We start from the raw sequence: 20,815 nt of genomic DNA, 5'->3' as shown, positions 1-20,815 counted from the left end.
CAAAACACAACATGCATACGAAGTGCTCCTTAATTCCTTCTCAGAAGAATAATAGGAATGGGTTCATTTTCACAAAGAACATGTACCAACTTATAGACACTCTAGTTCAGGGTAGAGATGAAATAACTTGATACTCTAACAAATTAACATCTAGTGGATAGTATCTAAATGCATCTGCACAAAGAACATTTTGAATAGCATTTGCAGAAGTCATTTGGGTAACTTAAAAGCAGTAAATAATAGAGATAATGAAACCTGGAGTGCATGAGTTGCAAACATTAGTTGTTACAACTGCTTCTGATACAGATCCAGGGAGCCAGACAACATTCATACACTGCAAAGGTGTAGCAAACAGGTGTTACAATTATTATAACCAAAGTGATGTCATGGAAAATGAAAAATGTAGTCTCATAGAGTTTTGTTTTTCTTAGTTTAACAGAAATAAATAGTTATCTGGTGGCTGTACCTAGAAAGGGTATACTGAGAGGTAAGCACATGAGAATGGAGTCTTAAATTGTAAATAGGACAGATAGATAGAACATCAACCTCTAGGTACCTTACCTCAAACCCGGACATAGACCCCAAGCCCCAGATTCTAGACAAGGACTCCGTATCCCACATTCCAAGTCCAGAGACCCGAACCATGGACTCTATATCATGAACAAGGACCCTCAGTCAAAAACCCATGACTTGAAACAAGACTCCGAGCACCAAACCCCAGACACAAGACCTCAACAACAAGCCCCGTATGTCGGACTTGAGGCCCAAACCCCGAACCTCGTACTTGTATTCCATGTGCTAGACCCAACCCCCAAATCCTGGATCTCAAACCCTGAGACGAGGCATCCCACTCCAAGCTCTGGTCATGGATCCCAACCTTAGGTGGACTGTGACCCTACACCCTATATTTTGAATCCCAAAACCCGAACCCAGGCCCAGACCTTGAACCTAAACCTCGAGCCCTAGACATTGGACCTGGACCTCAATACCGAGACTTCGAACTCAAAACCTGAGCCCGAACACCGGACCTCAAGAACTGAGCCCAATCCTGAGACAGTAAAAAGCGAAGTGTGATTGCACTTTCAAGTACTTAAGCTGAATATAGGGCTTTGGCATGTGCAGCCACCAAAGTGTTATGGGTTCCCTCTCTTCCTCAAAACATGGGAGTTGATGTGATGCCACCATGAAGATGTATTTTGATAGTAAGGCTATGATTTTCATTGCTAGTAATCCAGTCTTTCGTGAGCGTACTAACTAACTCAGCTCAAATTCAAAACAATTGCATGTAACCCGTAGATTTTTCCAACACATGGTAGCTTCACCATTTATTTTCCACACTGTTGTTCCCTTGGTTGTTGAAAATTGGTTAAAACCAGCCAAACAATACTTTGTCCAAACATGCAATTTACAAAAGAATAAATGTATCCAACCTGAGGAAAACCCAAGCATCCAACCATGAAATTTCCATCCTGTAAAAAGGGAGCAAACAGTTTCATAAGAAAAAAAAAAAAAAAAAAAAAGATGAAATTGCTTACAAATGGTTGGCGATTCCATAAATAAACAATACTAAAGTTACTACAAAGTTATGAGCACCAAGCCATAAAGGAAAATAAAATCCAGATGCCTGCAAAATAGTTTATTAATGACAAAGCATAAGTACATAAAAATTAGGAATACACTATAAATATACTACTTGAATTCTAAATCAAGTTAATAAAACAATAGTGAGAAACTCAGTAAATCAACAAATCCCACTTAATTTGGTTTAGGTTTTTTTGTGCAACAGGGTAACCAAATCCCCTTCCTTCACCAATGGCTCATATTGTAATAGCAAAAGATAAGAATCAAAGAAAGGGTTCAATACCAAATGAAGTCTATGACATATTCTAATGTTAATAGTCAGACCTTTTCTTTTTTCAGTCAAAAGTACAATGGTTTTCCTCAAATGTTAAATATCTTAACTTTCATTCTGCATGTCAGTTTGTCATGGAAATTTGTATTTTTGGAAATCATTTGTCGAGATCTATCAAGCAAAACTCATGATGAATATAAAACCATGTAGGAAAAATGAGGATAATGTATCAGTTCACATATACATTATCCTAATATGAAAAAGTGAATTATATTTGTTAAAGACGATGCATCTGTGAATCTGTTATACAAATACATTTTCATGAAAAAGCAAATTATGTTGCATCAGGAAGATAAAGTGTTTTCCTATCACAATAGTGTTTACATGAGAGATTAATTCGCTTTTTATTACAAAATTTTATATTCATTATGGGTATTGTTTGACAGATCTCAAAAAATGCTCTGAGAAAAGAATTTTTGAAAAACAGATATGTCGAATGAAGGTTATGATACTTTAAAGTTTCAGAAAATTGAGCACAGATAAATATGGTGTGGTAGTAGTGTCTGTTAACTTGATAAGGGGATGACATTTTTGTTGTTCTTAGTTATAGTCAATAAGATGTGCAACTTATGTGAACAACGATTTCAAATCATGGAGAAAAGTGGAATCAGCAAAACTGCAAAGATAATGATGCAACAACTTTTGTCTCAGTATCATTGAACTAAGTAAAGTGTAGAAAGCCCGTCAGGAAAAAAGGAGAAAAAAAAAGAAGACGAAGAAGCTGTATTGTGGCTGCGAATAATATTTCATTCAAGTTTTAGACCAAATAAAATTTTACAAACCATAAAAGGAATTCATTATGAGAGTGTGGAGAAACACAAGTTTGATAAACAAAAGCATCAAATTTTCCCAAATTTTCAGGTGGAAGATGAACTTGTGATGATGAAGCTTATGGATGTAGGATGGCTGAGACTGAGAAAATTTTTAGCAAGAAACTTAATGAAAATCAAAAAGAACTCGCTCAAGCAAAATGTACGGCAGAAAACAATAAGGAACTATAATTTAAAAAACAAATTAAAAAAAAAAAAAAACACACACACACACAACTTGATTGCTAAAGGCACATTCACTGAAAACCTGAAAGGTGATGCTTCAGATTGTACACAGCTGCAGTGCATGAATCTGTCAGATGGGGAGTAGCTCGAAGAAGCCACCATCATGGTTATAGTTTTGGTTCAGAATCCATAAAACTGATGCTTGAACATATTCTTGCTATAACACTTTATAAAGGACTTACTAGTAACAAAATTGAATTAAAGATATTTATGATATCAATCATTACCCTGTTTTGCTTAAGCACCATATCTGCTTCCTGGCAAAGTCCACATCGCCGAATGAAAACTCCAGATGCATGCTGGCCATCTCCACCAGATCTATTAGATCTGCATAAAGGTGAACGATGTATCATCTTACAAAAATATATATAGTCCAGAAACAGGAGGAAAGTAAAATTACCTCTCAAAGAATATACCCATGGCTTCAAAGAGTTTTACTTTGTTCAACCTCGCCTGCAAATATTACCAGATTTTGGAATAATCAGTGTTTAAATCCATCGACAAACCGAAATTTCCTTTTTTTTTTTTTTTGCAGCCAGAAACATTGATAACAGATGGAAGGAGCAACGTATCAGCAATATGAAACCAAAATTTAGATGGTTTTGGTGTCGATGAGAACTGTTGAGATCTTTTGAAAAGCTTTTGTGGGGATATTATTCCTTTTTAATTTAATGGGATAAATGAATTGGTTTCTGGAAAAACACACCCTTAAAACATTTAGGAAACCTAGCTACAGGAACTTGGGTAAGTTAAAAAAAAAAAAAAAAAAAAAAGAGAATCATACAGTGTGGTGTGTACACAAAAAGATTTTAAATTTACCATAAGAAACTTTTCCTTTTTTTGATAGGACCATTAGAATACTTATCCTTAATGAAATTAAAAAGATTTTGCACGCTAGAAATTCAAGTTTCAAAACCATATACTATCAGCAGCATGCAGTGTTTTCATCCTATGTGTCATATATTCATCATAATATACTACTTAATGAAACTTGCATGTTTAATTATGCATTAGTAATAGAATTTCTTCAAATTTTATTCAAAATTCTCATGTTCATACATAAATTTTCTTCTATAGTTTTTGCTGATATTTCCATCAATACTGATATTTTCACTGATTTTCCGTAAATCCGAACACCAGATATTTCTACCAACACTGACATTGTCATCCTTGGTGATAATTGGTCTAAAGTCTAATAGTTGGAATTAATCTATCGTGCATAGGAAGTAAAAATCAGGAAGAAAGTATAACATGTGTGCCTATGTTTGTTTGAGCATAATATCATAAAAAATCCAAGAGCACCTGAAAACCCCAATTACAGGCTTACATCTAGGAAGCAAGCTTTCATTTGCTGCAAGCAAGTTTCCAAAACTTCAGCTTTGCTCTTAGCACCTTCACTAACTGCTTTCATGTCACGCTCCATAACAGCTCTAAGGTAGGGTTTCCAGAGTTTATACCTGAGAAATAAAGATTCCCACGAACTATCACCCCATATTAATATATTAATGTCAAACTCAAATTTCAAAGACATGCATCAGTGAAAAAATATTACTTTTTAAGATATTGAGTCTTCAAGAATCATGTGAAACAAATCATCCATAAAATAGTAGTATGGTCAAATATATACGTCTTTTCATATAACACTACACTACGAATTGGTTGTTCAAGACAATTGATATGAAGCTTTGAAGCTTCAGACATGTAACCATATAACAATGATCAATGCACATATTTTTAAGTATATAATACATTGTAAATGACAAAGTGAAACTGCAAATTTGGAATAGATTAATCCTAGCTTTTGGTTTGGAATGGGTGGTTGTACGTAATTGCTACTCCTTGTTGTATGAATGTTTTTCGGGGAGGGGAGTTAAGAAGAAAACTAGCCACCTTGTGAAAATTGTTGTTTTGGCCTCTGTGTGAGTGGTTTGGTGGGAAAGGAATAGAAGAATCTTTGATAATGGAGAAGAAGAGTTGGCTTCACTGTGAGACAGAATTAAATTCATTGCTTCCCTTTGGCTTCCTAGTTTAAATATTTGAAGGATACCCCCTTTACTTTGATACATCTGGATTGGTCTGCTATTTTGGACGAAGTGTGTTTGGTTTGGTCTTTACTTAGTTTAGTGGGGATTTATTTTTGTGTTCTGGTGGAGTGCTCTCAGCGAACTTCTTGTCCATCATGTTTGGTAATTCTCTTCCCTTTCCTTAATTAAAATTCTTGTTTTTTAGAAAGAAAAAAAAAATAGAACGATGAATAAGAAAGATTCTGCTTGGAAGTAGTTTCATATATTTGAATTATAATGATTCCAGTCCCAAATGTTTTACACCTCAATGACACGAGGCTTACAGTTCGCACTGGGAGAACTAATGCTCATATTGCACCTTCGCCATTCAAAACATTACACCCATACAGCCTAGAAATATGACTATAAAGGATATTTATTTTGATTTGCTCATGATGACATTTCTCTTGCAATGTTTTGAGTTTTTACAGTACAACAATGTTTCACAATATTTTTCATGATATATATATATATATATATATATTCTTTACCATAACATCATTAGTTTATAAAGGGGAGTAGGAGTGCAACTATATAGAACTACAAATCTATATGCATGCTTATGTATATGGATCCCACTCCCCTTCAGTTCTGTACAGGATGGACTGGTCCAAATCATATTGCTTGATGGACCCACATGGAGCAAGCCCCCATAGGGGTTCTGAGCCTTGAATGATCCAAACTCAAGATCACTCCATTTATCATACAAAATGAAAGGAGTTTTTTCCTATTTATGTACAACATATAAGCATGCAGAGGTTAGGATGTTTATATCTGCAATTGGAATGTAACATGATGTACAGAATTCCAGGTATGATAACAAAAATAAAAAGCATGCTTCATATAACTGCTTGAACTAGTTTCTTGTGGAAATAAATATCCCACCCAACTAGACATTATGATTCCATAGCTAACCTTGTTATTAGAAATTGATTCCCCTGCATTTGATATAAAAGTAGGTCGAAGTTCAAGATATTTGGTTTAAAATTGAAGATGAATTTGAATTTCTTACCCCATATCATCATATCCCATCACCAACGCTTCGCCCTGACATTATGACAAATTATCAAAAGAAACTCAATTTCATTTTCAAGTAGCATACAAGAAAGGAATGGTAAAATATACATCCAGTATTCCAAGTAATAAATGTCAAAGAACCTATAATTGTAAGAGATTAATGTCATTGTGCTCCCTAGACTATTACACTTTGTATTAGTTTGGTCCTCAGACTTCTAATTTAGAAAGTTAAGGACTCAAACTTTTTTCAATTTTGCCAATTGAGGTTATTTGGTCAATTTACACATTTTTCATCCAAATTTCTGTTTGCATAGCACCATGGGCCAATCACGTGGGGTCCTTTTTTAGGCCAAAATGGTCCCTTCCATTTAGATCTTACCCTTTTTCCCTCGTGCACCATTTTCCCTCCTTCATTTCTCGCTAAATTTGGATGGAAATGTATAAATTAACGGAATAACCTCAATTGGCAAAATTGAAAAAGTCAGAGTCCTTAATTTTCCAAATTAGAAGTCTGAGGACCAAAATGACATTAATCCCTAATTGTAATAATTAAAAAGAAAAATTAAGAGCTACTAAAGACTCAAAAGCTGTATGTATGGTGGAGCCCTCCACCCAAGTTGGGAGATTTTCTGGGATTCCCTACTGAAGTGGATGATGAATTAAAATTAATTAAGTGAGATGAATGTGGAACTGGCGCATGTAGACTTTTGACAATTCCGATGAACCTTCATAATGAAGATTGTCAAATTACAGAAAAAATAGATGTAATTTCTCAGACAATTGTATTCTTCTCACAAGGAGGTATAAATAATATACACAGATTATACAAATAAGGTAAGTTTTAAAGATACAAAGTCAAATTCTAACTTTCTAGTGATACACACAAATCACACTAACAAAGATGAACCCTCATTAATTGAATGTGTCTTCATTAATAGATGAACCCACACTAGGGAAATGACTTGGCATGATTTACCATCATAATGGGGATGAACCTTCATTATGATCCCACCTACCGTCAAAGCCAATATAATCCTCCATTCCTTTCCTCATTTCAAAACTCATCCATTCATCCACCACTTCAAACATCACCCTTAAAGAGAGAGCCTCCTTTGTGTGAGAAGAAAAAAATCCTCTAGAATGAATCCAAGAGAGAGTTTGGTATAACCACTATGGTGATTATATTCATTGTAATCGCATTATTGTCATAGTGGAAGATTTTACTCTTGCTGCCTGTGAAGTTAGGTATGATCGCCAAAACATGTAAATTTGGTGTCTCTTCATTTCTTGGTTATTTACACACAAGAGGTGAGAAATGTTTGATCCAGGGACTACAAGATCGACCTGTGTGACACTAGCCAATCAATTCATTCAATCGACGAACTGGTCGGGATGATAACCAGAGACTTTTCCCGTTCTTGGAGCTCAATCACTAAGGCAGACTGTCTCTTTGAAGGTGAACCAGCTTAGTCGGCACCTCTCAAACATGATGTGCCTGACTAAGCTCCAGAAATATAAAATGACCCAAGTACTGCACATGACTTCAATACCATAAGAAGTGATTAACAGAATTTAACTTAGACATACGAGGTGCAAGCATAATTGGCTAACCGTAGTCACATTGAATGTAATATCTAGTGTTGGTGGTCAGAGAAGCATGCAATACTTGTTCTCTTGGATTCTGTTTTGTGCTTTTTCTGTATTTGTTTTGTAGCTGGCATAGTGTTTGATGTAGGTTTTCAGATTTGAAGATTAGTGGATACGTCATCCACTGTATTGTAACATTCTGTTCCTTTCAATAAAAGTTTGCTTCCTATCAAAAATATAGTACGCCAGTATACCGATGGATTAGGTAGTAAATCACAAGACTCGGTAGATAACTTGACATTGGAGGGAACCTAGTCACATGGAGTCACAAGAAGCCAAGAAACAGTCAGTTGTAGTCAGGTCAAGTGTTGAGGCAGAGTTGAGGACCATGGCACATGGTATTTTTCAGGTGTTGTGGTTGAAGACCTTGACGAAAGAATTCGGTTTTAGTTATGACAAACCAAAATGTATACTGTGACGACAAGGCTGCGATCAGTCTTGCACACAATCAAGTTCAACATGATTGTACAAAACATATTGAGGTGGATAGACACTTTATCAAGGAGACATTGACCGAAGGAATAATTAGTACTCTTTTGGTAAAGACCGAGAATCAACTGGCAGATATCTTGACAAAGGCAGTATCAAGTGAAGTTTTTTATTCCTCCCTTGAAATGTTAAGCATCCGAGATATCTATGCTCCAACTTGAGGGAGAGTGTTGGCATAATTACCTTAATTGTAGAGTTGGCTAGAGTAGAATGTGGCTTAAGCTATAATAAAAGAAGAAATTAGGCTAGTCGATTGTAATTGATTACTAACCTTTTTCGTACCTCTCTATATAGCTATTTATACCTCCATTTACAGGAGTCTGGTTTGCAGGAGGTATTGTGTTCGAAACCTCTGTTCCTCATTCCCCACTTTTTTTATTGGTTTGCAGGGTGTAGGGTGGTGATGCACCTATATACTTGTCTTTTCTTTCTTTTTTTGGTCAATACCTATATACTTGTCTTTGTCCCTCTATCTGCCTACCTTTCCAGGTGCAGCACTAACCTAAACCCTCTCCATATACAGGATGAGGTTGCATGTAAGGGAGGATGTAACTTGATATACATTGTTGGCCCTATTCTTCAAGCAAATCAATCTAAAAATTTAATTATAAGAAAGAAACAATAATTTAGGATAAATTTGGAATCAAAACAAAATTTGGCTCCAGCCTTAACACAAGCCCAGTCCGTTTACGGCACGACATGAGCACAAGCACAATATAGACTTGGCAACGAACCATCTTGAGCCTAGGTCTCGACTGTCTGGACGGCACGGCACAACACAATTATTAAATTAGCTATCACAGGCACAGCACAAAGCACAAATAGGTCCAATCTAAATGGGTCAAATTGACACGGCACAACCCATTTGACACATCAAAGTATCAAACATAAGGTTAGTACCCTATCCAAGTGTCCCCTCCCAAGACTGCCACATCAGTAAAACAAGCATTGGGTACGATGATGCCTATGCAATTGGTGTTACCTACAAGGTCCACCATTATATATAGATTAATCAATTGCTTTTCAAAAAATAGCATCTAATCAATTGGATTTATTGAAAATAATTTTTTAGAGCTACAAATAACCTTAAAATTTATTCTATCCCCACTTTCAATTCTAATACTACCTAGTTGTACTTCCTATAACTAGGACATGAATTAGGAAACCAAACAGCATTGAGATTAATCATAAGCAAGCAAAAATAAAAAATAAAACAATAATTAGGAAAGGTGCAGAGAGAGGACTAAACAGGAGCGAGCAAAGAATATCCCATAGAGTTATAGCTAGAAAAAAACTTACAAGATTGGTCGGTGAGAAACACATGTTTGAGTCCTTAGTCGCGTAAAATCGATCCAGCAGTTTTTTTATGTGATCATGCATTGTTGCATCTGTACCAATGCCCTCCTGTAAAATCAAGAAAAAAGTTATAAATATATTAAGATTAATGCAAGCATATACGAAATATATACATGCACACACGAAGAAGTACTAGTGTAACTGCCTATGAAAACTTAAAAATAGATTAAGTGATAGAGTCAGCAACAAAATCATAAGACGGATCAAAATATATAATTTTATCACCTTGTCCATACAACTCAGCAAATCAGCTTCACTCAAAGGTGGTGGAGGCCTAGTAACTCCTGAATCTAGAGTCAACGCTGTTGGAACAAACTGCAACATAAATAATTAAAGTTGTCATGAATATCAGATCCTCTGGTTTTACAATGCAGTCTATGACGTAAAGCATAGGGTTAACCATAATGTTTCAGAACATTGAAAATTGTACTGTAATATATGAAAATATGGGTGATGGGTGTAATCATTGAAAATTGTACTGTAATATTGACGAACCCTGGACCTAGCCTAATCCTAACCCTTACCCCACCCACCCTCACCACTTGGGCTAACCCCAAGGGCTTCTATCCTTTGGTTTTTCTTCTGTGTGTTTCAAAGTATTAAGATAACTTCTTCAAAATGTGGATCAGAATTCCAATCACAAATTTTTGTACACACATCGCATCATCATGCAGCATGCTTAATATAATTGTCGTTTTAGCAGCACTCTCCCCCCTCCCCCCTTTTCCATGATAAGTGCTTCAAGGAAGAAATTCTTAACAAAATAAAGGATCCTAGAAACAAGATAAAATTTTTCAAACCAAATCAATGATCATGATTGTTAATGGAGACCTCATATTGGAAAGTTGGGTTACCAACCAAGTTCAATTTCTTTCTTGGTTGGTAATTCATAGTAATATAATTACTTGTGACATGCTTCAGAAGAGAAGGCCCTCTTCATTATCTCCTCATTGGTGTGTACTGTACAAAACTGCAGATGAATCTTCCAACCATATCTTTTTACATTGCTAGTCTCAACAATAATCCGGAGTAGGTTGCTTATGGCTTTTGGTTTGGAGTGGGTGGTCCCAAGAATTTGTAACTCTCTGCTAAACTGAGGAGAGTTTCCACCCTATTGAACTCTACTGTTCTGGCAGTTATATGGGTGGTTTGGTGCGAAAGGAACTGAAGAACCATTGAGGATAGAGGAAGAGTTGGCTTTGCTGTGAAAGAGGATCAGATTTCTACCTTCCCTATGAGCATCTGCTCCAACATTTCAAGGAAGTTCCACTTAGTATGATCCATTTGGACTGGTCTGCCATTTTAGATTAAGTGGAACTGTTTGACCCTGAACTGTTTGCTTTGCTTTCTAGTTGGGTTTTGTGGGATTTTGGTTTTATTAGGTGTTTGATCCTATTGGACTCATCGCCCATCTTGTTTTGTACTTCTTTTTTCTTGGTTTTTATCCCCAAAAAAAAAATATATATATATATGCTAGATTATGAATTCATCTAGCTGATTGGAAGGAAATTGACAGAGCTAATCAGATATACAGAAATGATTTAAAACAATAATTGAACTCCAATTGGAAATTTATATGCATAGCTTGGTTTGACAGTAGCAAACCTGTTGTCCAATGACATATGTTGGTAGCACTGAACCTCCCCATGATTCAAAGCCATAAACATCTAAGTAATTTTTCTGATAAAACAAGAAGCAATTGAGTCAAATATAACATCGAAAACACTCAACTTATTTAGAAACCATATAAAGACAATAGATTATGTAGTGCCAAACCCTTATGTCACAAAAGTCAGAACACTGTATGCAAGTTGTATGAACACAATTAAAGCATTTCAAACACAAAGCAGGAAAGATAAGATAGCAAGGCCCAAGGATGCTGTTATTTAACTTCTCAGTCTAGAGATGACGTAACACCAAAGAGAAATCTACTAGGAAGAAAATAGAAGAGAGAAATAACAATGAAAGGGAGAATAGGAGAAACAGTGAAAAGAAATGAGGGGAAATCTAAGTTTAATTCATTAATCAAGTCCAATTCCTCCGTTACATTAAGGAGGCCTATATCAGTGGTGGACCAAGAGGAAAGTTTGGAGCTTCAGGAGGATTGCGACATTGGCAGTTGATGTGCTGAGCAGATAATTAGAAAAAGGCTAAGGAATTAAAGCGTATAAAAGGCTGGAAGTAGGAAGGGACACGTTGGAGATCACTCATTTGCAACTCACAGATGATACTATATTCCTTTTGTCATGAAGGGAGAAAAGCTGGTCCAATTTACTATTAGTAATAGTCGTTCCTATAAACAGTCTATCACTGATTTTGGAACAATCGTGTAACTAGGAAAATAGTGCAATGTCAGCTCTTCAAGACTCTTTTGATCCTAGGACATACAGATTTGGTCATGAAAAGCCAGAGGATATGATCTAGAGAAGGTCTTAGCATCACTTCCCTTAAGTTTGGCAAGAAGTAATGCTGGATTTTTGAGATGTACTTTATTCTTGTACCTATGGGTTTGAGCACAAAATGCCAGACAAAAGGATTGAGATGTTGGCTCATCATTCCTGCCCTCAAATTTGACAGGATTTATTGGACTCGGATGAAATTTGACTCCAAACAGTGAAAAAAATCTAAGAATGTAATGGAAAACTCACCGCCAGAATAACTCTCCCTGATGCAGAGAACAATTCACCAGCAATGTCAATTTCAACAGTAGTTTCAGCCCCTACAGCTGGCTGTGAGACACATGCAAGGAAATGGCGAACAACCAGCCCATACAGTCTCTGAAAACAAAAATGAACTAAACATTCAAGAAAAGAAAAGAAAAAAAAAATGGCTCTCAACTCAGACCAAATGAAAGTACAGTTGGAGAAGATTCAGTGATCAAAATAACACCAACAAAAGCTTAGACTACTTACGCGGTGATCTTCAGTCCATCTCGGTTCTCCTGAAGAAAATTTTGTTGGGTGAATAGGTGGATGGGCCTTGTCATCATGTCCGCCACTACCAGGATTTCTCCAAAGCCCAGATGCAGGGTCCAACAATCGTTGTGCATATGATCCCCATTCAGGATGCTCTTGTTGTTCTTGCACAATCGCCTATACCAAATTTAGATCCAACTGATCAGTTATTCAGAAAAAGATGATGAAATATTAAAACAATAGTCACAATGCCAAGATAGAGATTAGAACCGTATCCCACTCAATAGGCTATAACCCTGAAGAGTGCAAACACAATAAAAATGAAAATCCATGGTGATGTGTGAAAAACATTAGTGAATAAAGGGGAACTCTAAAGGCCTCAGAAGAAAAATGATTTCATGTTCAATGAGTTGAAATGACATTTCCTGTTCAGTTTTGGTAATTTACTGTTCAGTTTCCCATCCTGTCAGAGTTTAAAGCTCACTGATGCCAGGGAGAGAAAATTGAAAGGCTCAATTAAAGAGACTAGAAAATTCCTTGGAGAAAAGCTAAAATTTGAACTTTAATTGATTGTAAATTCTCAATGCTCAACACTATCAAACCCAATGACAATATGGTTGAGGCTGTACAGTTTGAATAAGGAAACCCCAAAATAAACCCTCTAACAAAAACAAACCCAATATGGAAGCTCAAAATACGAAATAAAGTCAACCATGCTATGAACTTAACCCTACACCATCTCACACATTAGTGCATAAGCACACATTATGATATTCATCACTCACTTTTTGAAAACTTTACATCTTGTCATAAACAGATTCCATATGCGTGTGCACAAATATGCAGACACATGTTTCATTCTTGTCTCTACCTATATGAAATAGTTTTCATTATGTATTCTATTTCATTCTATAACCACTTTTATTCAAATTATTTTTCTTCATTTCTCTCACATTGCATCCCCTTAAACTCAGTTCATCACTTTTTTCTAATTCTTTAATCCATTATATATTCAACTACTAAATTTCACACAATCTCAATATACATAGATACTACTGCCACAACCAGTAACATATTTTGTGATTCTCATTAGAAGACAGAGGTACTAACATGCAAATCAGTCCTTTCAGAGAAGCCATCAGTCTCCGTGCGAGGATAACTGATGAAACCAGCTTGGTAAAGTTCTTCTGCCACCTACAATCAGTAAGAGTGAGTGAGTCTAAAGATGATGAAGTAATTGAAAACCAGCCCATAAAAACATGTCAGTTATCAAAAATATTGAAAAATTCAATGAGAACTTAAGAAAATGGATGCTGCCCCTTATACTGTACAATGTACAGTATAAGGGGCAGCATCATGTGTACAAGCAAAGAGATACCCATTTTTTTTCTTTTTTTTCTTTTTCTTCTATGTGGAAGTTAGCTGGGAAAAAAAAGAGAAAATAAATTATATGTACAGTATAAGGGGCAGCATCATGTGTACAAGCAAAGAGATACCCATTTTTTTTCTTTTTTTTCTTTTTCTTCTATGTGGAAGTTAGCAGGGAAAAAAAAGAGAAAATAAATTATATGTACAGTATAAGGGGCAGCATCATGTGTACAAGCAAAGAGATACCCATTTTTTTTCTTTTTTTTCTTTTTCTTCTATGTGGAAGTTAGCAGGGAAAAAAAAGAGAAAATAAATTATATGTACAGTATAAGGGGCAGCATCATGTGTACAAGCAAAGAGATACCCATTTTTTTTCTTTTTTTTCTTTTTCTTCTATGTGGAAGTTAGCAGGGAAAAAAAAGAGAAAATAAATTATAAGGACATATGACAGATCCAAAACATTTGCGCACACACCCTGTAACCAGTCAATCTAATCAACCCCAAAGCATAAGAAGTGGCTTGAATCAATAATTAAGAAATTCGTATAAAAATAATAAATTAAGAGACAACCATTGAAAACTTTAAATTCAGAGGTACTATGAGCGGGAAGGAATTGGATTGACTAAATGACTGGATCAACTAGAAGGTAAAGCTTCAGAAAGTGCAGAACAATGCTTCACTCTCAAACCCAAGTGCTTATATTAGGGATACAGATGGGGGAGGGCTGACGATGGGTACCATTATCCACAACATTGATAATATAAAAGCATAGAGACACAGAGAGAAGCATGCACATACACTAAAGGTAAGGTAAATTTATCCATACTTAACCCTATACAACTGAACCACAAACCACAGTTTAATTGAAAACCATGAATGCTTGTGCCCTATAACTTAAGTCCAATGCTATGCAGAATTCTATTCTTTTCTTTCCCTTGCAGCTTCAAAGGGTTTGCAAGGAAAGTCAATTATTTGGGAGAAATGTACGGCATTGAACCTACCAGTTTAAAGTTGTAAACACATAAACGCACATACAATAGAAAGACACAAATATTGTGTCCCAAGTGCTCACCTTCATTGTGTGTTCAGAACCCATCCGAAAGTATCTTGAGGCACGCTTTTCAAGTTCAATGGTATTCAAAGGATATGGTGGATACTTCAGCTTTTCCTGCTGTCTAACTTTTATGACCTGTATGAAATTGAAAATGTTAAAGCCAAGAGTGCAATAGGTGATGTCCAATCCACTCAGTCCAAAAAAAAAGATGCCCTATCCACTGTTTTTGTACTATTTGATTTGTGTTGATAAAAGTATCTTTCTTTTCATATAAAAAACAATAGCAAAAAACCTGCATGACTCACACTAGCAGTAGGTTCCTCAACACACATCTCATAAAGTATAACAGCACAAGCGTAATCAAAAAAATGTCCACGCCTGCAAAATTAAAATATCATAAAATTTTAAATGGGTGCCGAAGCTCAAAAGAAGAGCATCAAGTCTTCACACTTTACATCCAATTGAATGTAGCAATGCCTTCATCTGATCTGTGTGAACAGTTAATGGTCCAAAATTCCTCCGGCTCGTGTGATTGTATCTCCCAATATCGTTCCACAACAAAGCCAAGTGTAGGGAACTGTATTCAAAAAGGTAAAACTTTTCACAATTGCAAAAACAAGTGTAGGAGAGGTGTTGAAAAGGGAGCTAAATGATAAATGCATAAGAATTGAATACTTTTAACGTCTAAATCAGTGTAATCTGTGGTTGTACTCACACACCTGACAAGGACCATAACTTAGAACAAGATTTCTGTCATCCGTAGCAGAATCAATAACAAATGCATCTCTCAGAAGCATAGTCTGAAACCTGGTAAATGAAGCACCAATTCGAAGATCTATTTCCTGCCCAAAAAAAAAAAACATAGAAGATAATTTTTGTTTGACATAGAAGAAGAACATGACCATAGCATGATAGAAGAACAATGTTAGTATGAGGATATGAGTAACAGTGGTTCCTTGAGTTCACAACCAAGAGTGGGTGAAAAGGTAAACTAACTATAGCACAAAACACTAACAACATATTTTTCAGTTGTGACCGTGTAAACTAACTTTGAAGTGACCATATCGACATCAAAAGAGTCTGGTGATCAAAGGTACTAACTTGCCTAGCATCCACTGCATCGGCGAAGCATTTGTTTGGGTTGTGAAGATTCTGCACTGCATAATGAATATCCCTGAAGTGACATTAAAGTGAAATACTATGAAAACTGAAACCCAAGAGAATTGGAAATTTGGAATTAGAAGAAAGGACAAAAGCATTAGGGTATAGAACCGGTCAATCAATGCTGAGAAACGAGCCCTCCTTATGGTAAGATGATGATTTACGGCTGTGCAGACTTCTATGACTTCAAATGCAATGTTCTCTCCTTCTCTATCACAGTCAAGCCACAATACAAGCCACTGGCACCTCCTAGCTTCCTCCTCTAATGTCCTCTTGATATCCAACTTGTCCTACATTTTTTGAAGTAATAATTTCAATCAATGTAATATGCCCAAAGAAAAAAACAAGAGGCAAAGATTGTTGCACATTCAATTGCGGGTTAACATGCTCCAATGTGCATTTCAGCAAATAAAAATTTCATAAAGGCAATGTTACCAGTACATCGAGAGTGGTTAAACCACTAACAGTCATAATCACTCTACACCGTCTATTAAATCTCTGATTCAGGCCAGAAATGATGAATTTGTTGACCAAACATCAACTTTTCAATAATCATAACAAACTGGAAATGATTTTATCATCAAATAATCCCTAAACAACCATGACCACCACGAAATTGCTTTCAATTTACAAATGCTGGACTTGTCAAAACCACAAGTAAGAAGACGATCAATAGCCATACATATATATAGAGAGAGAGAGAGTAGAGAGAGAGAGAGTGTGTGTGGACCTCGGGGACGAACTTGCGGAGAGGAACGTCGAAGAGCTGGGCGGGGTCGCAGGAATGCCATTTGCGGAAGCGGTCTTCAAATTCGAGCTCCATGAGGTGGCCGGTGACGGAGGTGACGAGCATGTGGCAGGGGAGGCCATTGATGGAGTAGTTGAACTCGAAGATTTTGTTGTAGCGGGATCGGCCTTCCCTCGTTCGCAGCCCTTGGTTCCGAGACAGAATGCTCGCCACTGACTTCGCCACCGACGGCTTCTCCGCCACGTTCAGCACCCTCATCGCTATAAAGCGAGGAGAGAGAGAGAGAGAGAGAGAGAGAGAGAGAGAGAGAGAGAGAGAGAGAGAGCGAGCGAGCGAGCGAGCGAGATTGAAGATTTCCCGCCCTCCTGGAAAGGGATTTTTTGTTTGGAGTAATTTTGAGGCCCTTGTTTGTTTGTCTTGTTGTGATCTGCTTGGGTTTTAATATAAGGCTGCCACCTCATTATAATAAGATCTAACGGTTGAAAATTGGACAAACAAAAAAAAAATTGACAAAGGGCATGACAAGCATGACTCATGAGACTCGTTTTAGAGCTGGTTCAATTATTTTCCTGCCATGAGGTTCTTTTTGAATTTTGGGTTTTCTTTTCTCATGTCAGTTTGGGTTTTTGATGAGTGCAATTTTGGTTTATGAGTTTATTTTCTGGAAAGAATTTGTTGTGAAATGTGATGGTGGGTTGTGAAAGTTAAGAAAATTAGTCCAAAGCCATACAAATGAGCCATACTTAGTCTAAAGCCCCAAAAATACTCAAAAAATTTTAAGCATATGGCCCTTGAAAATACTCAAATTAGCTATACACCTTTTTCGAGCAAGGCAAAAGCAATAAGCAAGAAGTGATAGTAACACTTTTGGACATCTTTGTAACACTTTCTTTCAAGCACTTATTATACGAAGACAATGTTTCACATGGAGACTGCCATCACCTTTTTCCAAATAGTATAGGCTTTGTCCTCTAAGTAATATTCTCATTTATGATTCAGCAAGATGGTGTCTATAAATAGACAAGTTCTTTATGTAAGCAAGCACGTCCAGAGAAGAATACATCTCTAAACTTACTACTCTCTTTCCATTGTAAAAACTTACCAGTGATACTCAAGCAACTTAGCAATAATATTCAGTAAGCTTCATCAACTCCTCTTTATCTGTTTCTCTTAGTCCAACTTCAACTCTAAAACAGAGAAATACTATCTTAGCATTTTATTATTTTGATAAACATTGTCATTGTATTTTTTTTCTGGCCAATTGTCTCTATGTTATGTTAACTTTGGTACTGTAAGAAAGGTTTTGAGTGTGCGAATCGCTAAGTCCTTACCGCCATTTATAGTCTAAGGTGTTCCGTACGATGTTCCATACTTGTTATACCATACTCCACACATTGTTGAAACGCAACATTTCCAAAGACACGGCCAGCCGCAAAAATTGGTATCAAAGCGTTGTTTATCATTATAAACACTAATAGACCAAGTTAAAAAGCAAGTACAACAGATACAGTTAGTACAAAAAGATTTAACAGAACAAGTAGAAAAATTACACAGTAAAATAGATAGGTTATTGAATTAATGTAAAAAACTAGAACTAATAGAGCATATATTGAAGCAATACAAAAAATCAGTGAAATTGGTAAACAACCAGTTGGAATAACATACTACTCAACTTCAATCAGTAGTAATAATATAAATGTTGGGCAAAACAATTTTATAATTCAAATTTTAGTAAATATATCAGAAAAATTAGAAAACATTGAAGAACAAATAGCAAATATACATAAAACCTTAAATCACAGAGCTGCACTACCTCCAGAATTAGTACATAAGTTAGAAGGCTTAACTTTAGGAAAAATAATAACAAAGCAAAAGAAAATAAACCCCTTTCATAATAGAAAATGGAATTATTCAAAGGAAAAGACAAACAAGTGGTTAGAGCAGAAGACATCTAGGAATAGTAAAAGAAGCATAGTAAGAACTTACAAAACAGCAATATAGATTAATATATGTAGGCACAATACTTGTAGGAATAGCAGGATTAGCTAGAGCACATGTTGGAACTAAAGCATTAGTTTATATATATGATGATAGATGAGAAAATCATGAGCAAGCTGCAATAGCAACGGCTGAAGTATACCTAAATAAAAATTTAGCAGTTGTAGGATGTATACCTAATTTTTCCATGAAAATTAATGAATTTACTCAACATATTAAAATAAGCATAAGAACAAAAAATTATATTATGGGAAGTGTTTATAAAAACTTAAGCATTAGTTTAATGTATATAGGAAAAGTATTTAATAGAATGAATTATAAATTGGCTTATTCACACCATTGCCTCCTGTAAGATACACTTTTTTTCACTTTACCCCCTGAAACTTAAATCCTCTCAGTTTGTCACCTGAGCTTCACACAGTTGTTGCAAAAAACCCTATGTCGTCAACTCTGTCAATTTTTCCGTTAAAATAGCTGACGTGGCACCTATATGGCATAGGTGAGACCCTTTTTTAGTTATGTAAAATCCATGTGAACAAAAATAATAATAAAAAACAATTTTTAAACTAAAAAATTATAAGATCCATGCTAATTTTTTATAATTTTTTTTGTCCACATGGATCTTACATAACTAGAAAAGGGTCTCACCTATGCCATATAGGTGTCACGTCAGCTATTTTAACGGAAAAATTGACAGAGTTGACGGCATAGGGTTTTTTGCAACAACTGTGTGAAGTTCAGGTGGCAAACTGAGAGGATTTAAGTTTCAGAGGGCAAAGTGAAAAAAAGTGTATCTTACAAAGGGCAATGATGTGAATAAGCCTTATAAATTTAAGGCTTTTTATCAACTTACCCACCTGAACTTTGTCCCGATTTTCACTTCACCACCCAATAAAATTTTTGATTCAATGTGGCACCTTAATTTAAAAAAATTTTGAAAGTCAGACCTCTGGTAACTTCCGTCCATTTTAAGTGTAAACCTCTATTAACCCAAACATGGCGCCAACCCATACCCCTAATCTACTTGGTTCCCGTCATTGGAGATGTCTTTCTCCTGTTTTTTTCTCTAATCAGAGAGAAATAAGCCAATAATCACCACCCAAATTGAGAACAACATTAAAAGAAACAAAACCCAACAACTTGAATCTCTGATACTGTTATAACTCATTTTACTCTGTCCTTAATTCATTGACCCTGCTGATTATGTCGACTGATAGTTTTACTGGCTTCACAATAAACTCCTCTGCTCCTTCCTCCAAAGACCTGTTAACAGTAGTAAAAAATAATCTGTTAGCAAGCTTCGTAGAGAAACATAATTTAATAGGCTATCAGCTAGCACCTAGCACCAAAAAGAGGAAAAAAAAAATTAAAACTCAATAGCAATCATTTTGGAACCTAATGAAACTGATCAAAATTTAAGATAGTAAAGTAATTCTTCAATTTTATACATTCATTTTAAGTGACGCAACGGGGAAGCTGGGAGGCTAGCTCTCGTGCTAGGGACAGGACTTCTTTGAATCAGAAAGAAGAATAGAGAGAAAACTCAAAACTTTGGGGCTTAATTTTCTGTATATTTCATTGAATCTAACAAATACAATCAAACACCCTTTAATAGGGAGATTACAAGACAATAATTCAAATAAACAAAACAACACCAACAAGCAAATAGAAAAACAGGGATTGAGAGAGCTGGCACACAAATTAGAGGAAAACAAAGGGGAATGAGGTGACTGACAATTTAATGGGAAACTTTCAACAAATAGACAAGCTAAAGCATGAGTTTGTGAGAGTTGTTTAAGGAAAGCATGTGGGGAATGTTGGAGAAAAGAAAGACAAGAGATGATGTGTGGGGTTATAAAGAAAGGAAAGGAGAAATTATATTCTTGTCCTACATCATTAAGCCACAAGGCATATGGTACGTAGACCAACATCATCAAATCCACTTCGTGAGCTCATCAGCAGATTTTAGACAAAATGATGGTTGCAAGTCTTATTTTAGACAAAATGTTGACATTTGCAAGTCTAAAAAGTG

The 20,815-nt window shown here is 35.8% G+C and overlaps 1 protein-coding gene across 1 annotated transcript in view; it reads right to left on the bottom strand.

The window, feature by feature from the left end:
• The window catches only part of TOP3A (topoisomerase 3alpha), a 22,364-nt gene extending 5,289 nt beyond the window's left edge, over nt 1–17,075 (bottom strand). Inside the window, exons 1-19 of the mRNA XM_086245552.1 lie at nt 16,768–17,075; nt 16,149–16,327; nt 15,978–16,050; nt 15,596–15,718; nt 15,332–15,453; nt 15,182–15,254; nt 14,895–15,011; nt 13,565–13,648; nt 12,452–12,631; nt 12,188–12,316; nt 11,145–11,219; nt 9,765–9,854; nt 9,483–9,587; nt 6,043–6,077; nt 4,295–4,424; nt 3,368–3,420; nt 3,195–3,294; nt 1,431–1,469; nt 256–334 (exon numbers count right to left, since the gene is read on the bottom strand). Coding sequence (XP_086101678.1) covers nt 256–334; nt 1,431–1,469; nt 3,195–3,294; nt 3,368–3,420; nt 4,295–4,424; nt 6,043–6,077; nt 9,483–9,587; nt 9,765–9,854; nt 11,145–11,219; nt 12,188–12,316; nt 12,452–12,631; nt 13,565–13,648; nt 14,895–15,011; nt 15,182–15,254; nt 15,332–15,453; nt 15,596–15,718; nt 15,978–16,050; nt 16,149–16,327; nt 16,768–17,043 — 2,062 coding nt within the window. The 5' untranslated portion in view covers nt 17,044–17,075. The remainder of the gene's footprint in view (nt 1–255; nt 335–1,430; nt 1,470–3,194; nt 3,295–3,367; nt 3,421–4,294; nt 4,425–6,042; nt 6,078–9,482; nt 9,588–9,764; nt 9,855–11,144; nt 11,220–12,187; nt 12,317–12,451; nt 12,632–13,564; nt 13,649–14,894; nt 15,012–15,181; nt 15,255–15,331; nt 15,454–15,595; nt 15,719–15,977; nt 16,051–16,148; nt 16,328–16,767) is intronic.
• Nucleotides 17,076–20,815: the final 3,740 nt, after the last annotated feature.

Source organism: Dryas octopetala, chromosome 5, assembly GCF_963921425.1.
Source record: "Dryas octopetala chromosome 5, drDryOcto1.1, whole genome shotgun sequence".
In the NCBI taxonomy this organism is placed as follows: domain Eukaryota; kingdom Viridiplantae; phylum Streptophyta; class Magnoliopsida; order Rosales; family Rosaceae; genus Dryas; species Dryas octopetala.
This window is presented reverse-complemented; position numbering and strand designations above follow the sequence as displayed.